General features: G+C 38.5%; 1 protein-coding gene across 2 annotated transcripts in view; it reads right to left on the bottom strand.

The window, feature by feature from the left end:
* Nucleotides 1-214: 214 nt before the first annotated feature.
* TMEM123 (transmembrane protein 123) overlaps nt 215-11,144 on the bottom strand; it is a 17,082-nt gene continuing 6,152 nt past the window's right edge. Inside the window, exons 3-7 of one of the 2 annotated variants that reach the window (XR_003990079.1) lie at nt 9,784-9,852; nt 6,726-6,753; nt 4,945-5,136; nt 3,356-3,509; nt 215-2,415 (exon numbers count right to left, since the gene is read on the bottom strand). Coding sequence is in view for 1 of the 2 variants with exons in the window: in XM_030476528.1 (XP_030332388.1) it covers nt 2,391-2,415; nt 3,356-3,509; nt 4,945-5,136; nt 9,784-9,852 (440 nt within the window). In the remaining variant the exon portion in view is untranslated. The remainder of the gene's footprint in view (nt 2,416-3,355; nt 3,510-4,944; nt 5,137-6,725; nt 6,754-9,783; nt 9,853-11,144) is intronic. The other variant, XM_030476528.1, reaches the window with a different exon arrangement.

Here is an 11,144-nt window from a genome sequence, read left to right as displayed (position 1 = left end):
CTGGAATCTTAAGCACATAATTTTGCTTTACTGCAGCAATGAGATTTCAAAATACATTACAAATTATTGAGCTGGGCAAAAATGCCCTTGAGCTGGTATTCTAAGATTTTAAAGTATATTCAAGTGAGCATTTCTTACTCAATAGTTATGACTGTGGAAAAGGTTGAGGGAATAATTACCATCTAACCAAAAAAAAAAATCCAGCTAAACTTGATACAGTAACTCCAAAGATTAAATTTTATTTATTCATCTGTACAATAGAGGTAATCCCAGTAATCGAGTTGCACTTAATTTCTACAAAGGAACTGCAGTTCTATTGAAGAATTGTTTACAGACTCTTCAAGTCAAACCCAGGTTTTCCACTATACAATGCAATTAGGAGAAATCACAAAAGTTACTTCAAATCACTCTTCCACCCTGTACCTTAACCTCAGTAAAAACCAAACCAGCCCTGCTACCCTCCCATCAGGTGCCTGGCTGGTGCTATTAAGGCTACTCATTAGCCATGGTTTGCTGGAGTCAGCTGTGCCTTGGACACGACAGTTTTACTACTTCATGTGGAAAAGGAAAAATACAGCCACTTTAACATTGCATCTCAGAATAAACTGTTGCTCAACAAAAAAGTTAACTTGTGCCAGAGCTGTAGTCTTATTTTCCCTGATGAGTTGCACACCATTTCCCTGACAGAGCTACTTGCTCTTCCTGTTGTGACCTTCCTCAACTGTCCCTACCTCCCCGCTGGGCTTTGCACAATGGATAGAGCCAACAGTACCCAGGATGGTCAAGTCAAGTCCCACACCAACTCTCTTCACCAGGGAGAGGTTTACAAGCAGAGCAGGACTGAATGATTATTCAGTGACATTCATCAGTGTTTCTTGATTCTTGCCCTAGTTTTCCTTATATCAGTGTAAATCAGGAGCTCACCTACCGAAGCCAGCAGGTTTACCTCACTGCTTATGTATCACTTCTACATTTGCACTATCAGCCCCCAGTGTATTTGGGCCTTAATTTAAACGCCTTCTGAGACATGGCCCATTGCCCTCAGTGGCCTTTCAACCAGACCTCTGTACACATGTAGAGCAGTACCAAGTTCTGAAAATAATCGTAAAAATGCAGATCCTATTCTTCTAAAATGCTATCTTACATATTTTCCACTTCTCTTTGTAACTTCCAATACTTATCAAATGCTGCTAAAACATTGCATACAGATTCATAATAATAAAAATCAAGAGTGAAGTGACTGCTACATTCAACTTAAAGCCAATTTTTAGAAGCAGTTTTCATATTTTATCATTTATGAAGGTGCAATTACTTTTTCCCATTTTTATTTTACTTTCAATTGCACATGCTTCATTAGTAGGACATGCTAGAAAAAAGCAGCTATGCATCGCATAAGCTGTTTTCTTACAAGCACCCATTTGGAGGAAAGGGTTGATGGATGGGTATCTATCTCCAGTCTGTCCATGCTTCCTGCAGCTAGGCTCAGGAAGTTCTCTGCAGGTGATTGGTGAGCTAATGACTGAAGTGAAAAGTACACATTAGACTCATTTAAGTTGGAAAAGACCCTTAAGATCATAAAGTCCAACTGTTTAATTCAGCACTGTCAAGTCCACCACTAAACTATGTCCCCAAGCGCCACATCTACACATCTTTTAAATACCTCCAAGAATAGTGACTCCACCACTTCCCTGGGCAGCCTAATCCAGTGTTTGACAACCCCTGGATGGGGTGAAGAAGTTTTTCATAAAATTCAATCATCATCTAAACCTCCCCCTGGCACAGCTTAAGGCCTTTTTCCCATTATTACCTTCTATACAGTTAGTAAACCATGTCCCCTTATAGCCCAATAAAAATTAACTAAGTTGTTCAAAATCCAAAATTTCTAAACTAAAGTTTACATCAAACTTCAAAATAAATACAATTTAATACAAAATCTTAGGAAAAAAATACACCATTTTACTTGCAAAAACCTACTCCTGGTCTCAAATGTATCCTAATTAATCTACTATATCCATTATGGAACACACTGGATTTATAAAGTATGTGTGAAATAACTGAACTTAATTGCAAGGCTGCAATCCACTGAGCTGTAATTAGCTATTTTAGACTTGTGTGTGTACCTGAAAATGACTCAAGATGTGTGTTTCTTTATATTTGGTTACAAATACTGGAAAAAGAAAATACTGTCTCTACAGAGTGCTGACTTCTTCTTCTCATTATGAAAGCCAATGCAAAAAAAAAATTCAGGATGTTTAAAGAGCTTCTCAACATTTTGCAGGATCACACCCAAGGCAGGTTTAGAGACTGGGATCATCTTTAAGAATGAAACCCTTTCAGAAGTTAAGTTAAACAGCTGTGACAGGATGGGTTTCTTCTTCCCTGAAGTCTCTTTAAATGATGGCATCATGTTCATCACTGTAATAGAAACACAGTAATTAATGTTCTGCAGTGCAAGCAACTGTCAACATGAGGAACAGCCACCCAGCTGCTGCTAACTGAGGAGGTTATTTTATGAACAGAGAACATCTTGCTGAGAAGGACTAAGGGCACACTGGTCTGGGAGTTACAGTCCTCTCTGAGCCAAATCTGAAGTTAACAATTGCATTTTGCCAACACTCCTCCAGCTTCACTAGCTTCATTTTGGCTTTCATCCAAGTATATATTTTTACATCAGCTGTTGCTCAGTCATTTTTATCCTATCTTACCTATATCCAGTAGTAACAGGCAATCAAAGCCAGTTTACAAGCCCAGTGACAGGTTTCCTTTGTATTAGATACTATTGATATAAATTCTGTAATATCCATTCCAACGCCACTGTGGGTAAACATGTGCAGCAGGGACTAGTTGAATTCCATGATCAGCAAGCAGAAGTCAAGATGGAGAGAAAACATGAGGCCTAAACAGTAAGCATCCCAACAAGTCTAATGACACCACCTCACTTAAAACAAGCTTCTCAACTGAGATGGAGGATACTCAAAAGGAAAAAGAAAAGCAACCTGGTTTTAACAATTCACAGTTCTTAAACTAATTATGAGACAAGAAGGCGAGTCTGGAAGCCTGGAAGAAAACTCTGTAGAGCTGAGTATAAATGGCAAATGAGATGGTACAGTTTTGATTGAACTACTCACTAGAAAAGGGGTGAAATACAAGACAAAGCTCTCTCGCAGAAGAGAGGCATAATAATGAGGAATAGCTGATGTGGTGAAAGACAAAATATCACAGTTAAATCCCTTAATGATGCTAAAATAATGTACATTAAACCAATGTATGCATCAGTTCATTCTCCTTGTTTAGTTTGTCTGTGTCCTCTCAAGAAAGTAATAAATTAACAAGAGACAATCCCTTGGGAACTTACATGGTTCTGTACTGAATGCCTCTTCTAGAGTGATAGGTTTTGCATCCAATGTAGAGAATAACTAGGACTCCAAGCGTCAGCAGAATGCCACCTACAAAACTGCCCACATCAAATCTGGAGGTTTTGGCTATGACAGCCTCAGATTTTGATGTGCCTGAAAAAAAAAGAAAACAAAAGGCACTTTTTACAGAGCTTGCAAAACTGTGTTTTGTGGGACTCGTCTATATCCTGCCCACCCCACTGACATATCATCTAAAGACCCAGTTGGGCAAATGTAATTTACATCAACTGGCAAGATACCAGCCAAGCACACTGAAACCTGTAACTCCATTTTTAAGAGCCAGATTCTGGTTACATACGATCCAACTGCTTGCTGTCTTTGAAAGACTGACTGTAACTTCTCTCCACTTCCCTCTTTCCCCTTCCTTTTCCCCCCCTGCTCTCCCCTCTTTCCACACATGCAGCTCCTGCCCTTCTTAGGCCAGTTCTAGTGTTTTTTGTATACCCTCCATGGGCCAATCTAACTCACCAAGCTGGCCTGAAATTAATGCCAGAAACGAAATTAAAGCAGAAAAGGAAGTTGCTTTAAGTCAGATGAGCATATTGTGTCAGCCTCCAGAGTGGTCCAACAACCACCAAGTCAGCCAACATAGTTACATGGTGGGAGTAAAATACTTTTGCTGGCAATGAGCTGTTGGATTGCTTTACTTTGTCTCACGGAATTGTACCCTCACTCTCCAAGTGATATCAGCTCTGCAGCCCAACACAAATATTGACATAGATAACACGACCTCAGGTAAGCTGTAGCAGTTTCCATGTGAAAACTGGTTTTCTCTGCTACAAACTCCCATGAAAAGACCTAGTCTGTGCCCATCTCTATTTGTACTTGCCACAGGGAGTATTATGTAGCCAACTAGAAGTTCTGCTGATGACAGCTTCACCCACCCGACAACACTTCACTGACACGTCAGTCACCCTAACCTGTTTGGAAGTGTAAGCATGAAGTGGTGCGAACATGCAGCTAATCATAAGGAAATATCGAATTCTACACCTATTGTTTCTGGGTACCGTCAAACTGTATTTGACAACTTCTACATGAAGAGAGATTCATTCATAGTCCTACTCTATCCTCTGTTAGGGATAAAATTAATTACACTGCTAGCAGAACACAGTCTTTCTATCAAGGCAGCAGGCATATTTTGAGCCAAAGATCAGCTGTGAAAAAGGAAGTATTAAGAGACAAGTTGAAGTAAGCTGCAGAAGGGAGAGCTGAAGAAATATAGAAGTTGTATTCAAAAGCCAGGCTTTCTCCTAACACTGCTAATCTCCTTGCTAGTGGCTGCTGGTTCAAACCACTTGCATTTTATCTTTTTCCTAAATATATCAGGTCTCTGAAGTTAAGTGAAGCCTTATTTAAATAAGTGGAGTGCTCAGAGCAACATCATTGTAGCCAACTCAGTAATAAAACCCCACCTTATTCTCATTTTTCAGCATGCAAATACCTTCTTTCGTAAAACTAACAACTCTACAATTGTACATGTGCCAACATGTACACAAACCTTTATGAGCATCTTGAAATGTGAACTCACCTGTTATGGAAGTGAAAGAAATCTTGGAAGCGGTCACCACTGTAATATTCAGTTGTGATGATGTGACTGATGGAGCTGTGGTGAATCTTGTTGTCTGGCTGGTTTTGGTGGGTTGAGTTGTCAAGATGGCAGACATAGTGGTGTTGATTGTCTGACTGGTGCTGGTCAAGTGAGTAGTACTGGTGGACGTACCTGGGAAATTTTTATTTGTGATATCACACAGAAAAATACTTAAAAAAATAAACTGTATACTCATTGAATAAGATAGTATTTATCATGGCTAAATAGAATGACAGAGTAACAATGAAAATGCCACTGTATGGCTATACAGGCTTGCATACAGACTCTTCCCCTGTGCATTTCATTTGGAAAGACCTAACTTCAGATTTCTGAGGCTCAAGGTCAGGAACAGTTTAAAGGAAAAGCAGTAAAGAAAACCTAGATAATATCCAATAACTTTTAGAAGGGTCTTGTAATGCTCTCCAATTCCACATAATCATGCAAAACTTACAGTATTTTAAAATGTGATGAAATCCTGGATCAAGATTAGCTTTCCATTCGAAGCACCCAACTTTTCAGACAACTAAGCTTTTCCGACAAGAGGGAATTTTGCAGGAAAACGCCCGCCTCCCACCTCTGTTTATTAATTATTTAATCTTTAATTCGCTTTTGAATGAAACACTGACTTTAGTAAGGCTGCATGTATATTAAACTTACCAGAGAGAATTCTGTATGTATGTTAAGCTTAAGGTTCAAAAGGTTTTCCACACTTGATAAAAGTTCAACCACAGTAAATCTGCTCGCTGGTATCATTTATTTAGTAGTGAGCTGTCTTGCCAAGGTTAAAGCAAAGACTGGAATGTTGTTTCACAAGTTTAAGTGACACCTAATGTCCTTTAACTTTTACCCTGCTTTACCTAACACTTCGTCTTCCTCAGAAAGCAATAATGAACTGTTCAGAATGCCATAAAAATGCCATGAAGCAAAATTTAAGAATAATAGAGATTGGTATTTGTAGCAAAATCCTTAGGACCTCAGTAGGTTCGATCTTAAGAATAATTAGAATGATCTTAAGAATAATTACTTATTTTTCTAAGCAGGAACAAACAAGAAACATGAGACTGTTATGCAACTAACATTTCTCCAAGCAGACAATATGAGGCTTTTATGTATGAAAGAATTTTAGAAAGAAGCTCTATTTGCAGCTGTCTTCTTCTGTATTATTTCTATAACCTAACACAAACTGGATTCATTTTCAACACCACAAAAGCTCTTCATTATGGACATTCAAATATTTAATTATACCCATGTTTTCTTGAAAACATGGGTCTAAAACTGGAACAACTGAAGAATAGGTAGTTCAATCTCAACTGCACTGCACACTTCATATTTAATTTCTGCTTTTTTATACAGTATCTAAAATGCTTCTATAGAATAATCTTCCTTTAAGCGTTGTTTAAAACATGAGAACTTACACACAGAATGGTGTCTTTGCTAAGACTTATGCATCTCTGCTTACAATACAGATGTGAACATCAAAAACTTAAAAAACCCAAACGATATGACAGTGTAAGCATTCAGAAAGGAAATGGCCTACACAACATTTTTGAGACATTTAACATTAAAACTACTTAAACAGCCCAATACAGTCCCCATAGTAAATGTTATTTATTTTCCTGTTCTTTGACGTTATAATTGTATTGTGCCATAACCCTGGGAAACACTTTGAAATGAGCATTCATTGCAATGGAACAGTTGGAGTACTATATTCATGTGCTTACCTTGTTACAATTAGGAAATTCAGTTCCTCTATGAAGCATGTGTAAAATACATCAGATAAAATTCAGGGCACATTTTAATACTGACAGGTAAACTCCCCAAAGGCACAATGATCTATAAATATCAAATGGTTCCTCACTGTAGGAAATAAGCAAGGAAATGTCTATATGGAAACCATCTACAGTTATATGACATGAAACCAGACCTGGTTACTGCATTCCTAATAGAAAGGATACCAAAAGAAAGGCAATTCTGAACGCAAGTGTCAACCAGGCAGTTTTCTGTGGGTTTTTCTTGTTTTGCTGGTGGTGGTGGAGGTGGGGGGGGAGAGGGTTTAAGCTGTAATTTCTGAGTGTCAAACTGGCTCCTGTTTCTGAGCAAGATAATGGCTAATTGTTCCATACGTAACATTACTAAATGATGTTATGCAAAGATGGTATTTATTACACAGACTTTAAATTACACCCGAGTCAGCACAAACAACATCCAAGCAGCTATCATGAGGAATTTCGGCAAATCTGTGTATTACCTTTCCCCTCTCCTACTAGTAATACTTTTTTCTTACTTTATTAAGATTACAGCGCTTGCTGATGTAACATAAAGAGCAAAATCTGGTTAATCTCTCACAGACTTATCTTTCATGATGTATTTAGCATCAGTCATTTCAAAACATCAGTGGGAGGCTCTCTGAGGCAGCTGGAGAATTTGGGAAGCTGACATGAATTAGGCACCAATCTGTTCTTCTGTGTATTTGAAAAATCTTACCCGTACTATTTTACCAACAGAGTTAAGATGAAAGAACATTTTCTAGCAATAGCTGTCCTTTTATCTTTTATTTCCCTAATTACTTTTTACCCAAAAGACCAACTGGGCTTCATAGAACTTCATGCTAAACAAACCCAGACTGCCTGAGTGGATTTTATTATTTAAAAAGCAGACATGCCAGTAATGCAGTTCAGGTTTATGATGCTTTATTTTAATAAGAGACAAGTATTTTACTTTTTATGCTACCTGTCTTTGTTAGATATGCTATATCCATCAAATGATACATATATATAGCATAAAGATAAGAATTCTTAGCAGCATGCACTAGTCCCTTAGTGTTCTAACTCAGTAAGACCAAACACAACTCAAATTGCAGAAGCACGGTGCTGACATATAAAGTAATTATTATTGAATGCTCTTCCTAAAATAAATAAATACTCTCTTTTGCATGGGAAATAACTGGAAGAGACTTTTGCTTCTGCCATGAAAAGCTTCCGCAAAAAAAGAAAAAATAAAAGAAAAAAAGAGACTTTAAGAAAATTAAGTACACTTAGTCGTATATCCTGCAGTTGTAATATCCTGCAGTCTTTATTCTGAAGAGGTCGAGATAGATAATCAAACTGGAGGAACACTGTCCTAAAATCTATGAAGTTTCTAACACAGAAAAAAAAAAAAAAGGAAAAAGGAAAAAAAAAAGAGAGAAGGCTATGAATCATAAACCGTGTGAAGCACGGCATAGCTGTCTGTTAGGTTTGTACTGTGCCTAAAAAGGCTCTGGCCTCTTTTTACTGTTATTATCCAAACACAGTAAAGCTCAGACCTCTGCAAGAAACCCATAATCAGGGTTGGAGCAGAGGGTGGAACGGTTGGAGCACAGGGTGGGTGAAACATTGGCTTAACAATGGCTTTACTCGTGGGGAAGGCCCTAAGGCAACAAGGGGATTACAAAAATCTCTCCACTATTCAAGTTAGACATGCTTAAACTGGTACACTGCAGGCAATGGAATGAGACACTGCACTACTTCCTTGCTATCAAAAGGAAGGTCTTCACATCTTTGCAGAGATTCCTCCTCCTCACTCCCCCTCCCCACCGGTATTTTATTCTTAAATGACTAACATGCAACTTCTGAGTGTAGTAGCTCAGAAGTTACCTGCAGACTAGAGAGACACAAAGCAAGAGTTGTACTGGAAATGGAATGACATAGCTGGGACCTCATGATCAGCGTAAAACTCCACAAACACACAAAGAATCCTACGGTAGGCACAATATTTCTGCCCTGCTTCCACATGGCTCTTAGCACAAAGGGGATCCAGTTCATGCATGGAACTAGCTTCTCTTCCCTCAGATACAACCTTTGATGTGTGCATCACAGACTGAACAACTGCATGACATTAATTCTTATCCAATCTTTACTGATGTGGTGGAATATGCCTGTGCAAGTTCTTCCAGAAGATTTTTTTTTTTAATTTCCTTTTTTTAATTATCTCATATTGACATAGCCAACAGTTGGAACACTGCATATACAAGTGGATGAACTGTTTGTGTCCCAGGTTAAACATCTGCTTTCAAACTTCCTACAAAGATGTGTTTTGTAAACACATTACTTATGTGGGAGCATCATGACTGCAACACTGCTGCCTTGGGAAATCATACTCACCTACAGTTCTTTTGCCAAGTTGTGAAGAAAGAGGGTAGTACTAGAACAATGGAAAAGTACCTGTGACAGATTGCCCCAGATCTGCTGCTCGTGTCTCACTTAACTCCACTGTTTGGTGCTATGAGCATTACAAGGACTATTCTCGATAAGGAATATTTTCTATGGTATAAGTGCCATGAGTCTTACCTAAAAGGAAATGGACTCTTACTCTTGAAACTCAAGCCCCCAGGACTTCATTATACCCTAAACCTCTTCTCTGTCAAATAACATTAAACAGATACCCACTGTTGCACAATAATTGATTCATCTTTAGCGCATGAAAATGGAAGAAATTTGCTTAGAGACAAAAAATGAACATTAACTTTCAATTCTTCCTTGAAATTTTATTTTGATAACTGTTTTTCAACGGCTCCAGAAATGTCATTGCTTCTACTGGAGAAGCATGCTATCTAAACCTGAAAAACAGTACAGCTTAATTTCAGAGTTATTTTACATATTGTCTCTCAGCCCTAAAATGATAATGCCTCCCTCAAATACCTACTTTTGGTGGGTATTTCATTCGAATTTGGTATGATCTGGGGTAGGTTTGGAGCTACCTTCTAGGTTCATAGTAACAGACAGATGAACACATACATACCTACTGGAGATGTTGCTGTTGATTTTGTAGATGATGTATCAGTGAGACTGGAGGACGAGCTACTATTGCCTTCAAGGAAAAAAAAACCAAGAAAAGAAATATATTAATTTTCATTTTAACGTACCCACAACACAATACTTGGGCTATCTCTGTTTGCAGGCTACAAGTGTGAACAGAGCAGAAAGTATTCCATCCCAAACCAGATGGGTTTACCCATCTTTGCAAAATGCTTCCAGATCTCAGTGCAGGAAGAAAATTGTTACACTGTATGCACAGCAGTGCCCAAATCTGAATTCTTTACATCTCCTCTTTTTCCTCTCTTCCACTTCTACACCACGTAGTTGCTGTTCCACTTGCTGTTACCAGCCATACTATCAGTGACATTCTTGACCTACATAAGCACTGTGGGTTTTTTTTTCCCCTAGTTTTTATTCCTCTATTTCAGTTCCACTTCCTGTACCTCAATCTTTTTTTTTTTTTCTTTCATTTTGCTACATCTCTGCTACAAACTGGGCTCATGCTGGGCACACAGAGTAGTCAGGTACAGAAAGACCAATACTCTGTGAAGCATCCTTCAGTAGGCTTATGCTCTCTCTACATAAAGATGGTCTTAAGAAAGTACCTGTTTCCAAAAACTTAAAATATAAACCATGGTTCAGTTTTAATGGTTTTGTCCTTCCTTCCTTTCTTTGACTTCTACTTTTCCAGTTTGTTTTTTGTTTTTGAACTACTCATGTTACTTCCAGGTTCTCAGGCACCCTCCCACTTCCGTCCTCATTGCTGCACCCCTCTTCAAAGTTTCTTACAGATTAATGGTCTCTTCCTCCAGGCAAAAATCTACTGGGCTTTTTTGGTAACTCCCATTCCTGGAAGCGCCACTGCCCATACTTCCCTCCCTTCATTCTGTGCTGTTGTCTATGCCCATTCTGTGATTATTCTTTTCTCTGAAGTAACTGATCTTTTACAGCATCCTCCCACGCTGCTAGTGCTATCTGCCTTGCAGCAGCTCTACTGCTTTTCGGTATGGCTGGAAAATACAGTGCATAACCTCAGAAATGATGAGAACAGCAACACAGCTACCAAAATCAAGAAGCCTATTTCCTTTTAACGGACCTGCTGTTCTTATAACTGGAGAAGTCTAGTCTAAATCAGTTCTGGCAACCCTCTTTGCAATTGCATGTATGTTTTGAACAAGCTCAGGTCTAAAAACAAATGCAACCAATTTTCATCTTTATATCACCTACCAAAATGAGGTGGCGCGAAATTAGAGGGAATCACTTTGCCTTTTCTTTGACATAACCATAGCCACCTAGCCCCACCATTGTGTACTGCACACACCATGGGATATATATACTGACATA

The sequence above is a fragment of the Strigops habroptila genome, chromosome 2 (genome assembly GCF_004027225.2).
Source record: "Strigops habroptila isolate Jane chromosome 2, bStrHab1.2.pri, whole genome shotgun sequence".
NCBI classification, from domain to species: domain Eukaryota; kingdom Metazoa; phylum Chordata; class Aves; order Psittaciformes; family Psittacidae; genus Strigops; species Strigops habroptila.
Note: the sequence above shows the minus strand (reverse complement) of the source record. Positions and strands in the feature narration are given on the sequence as shown.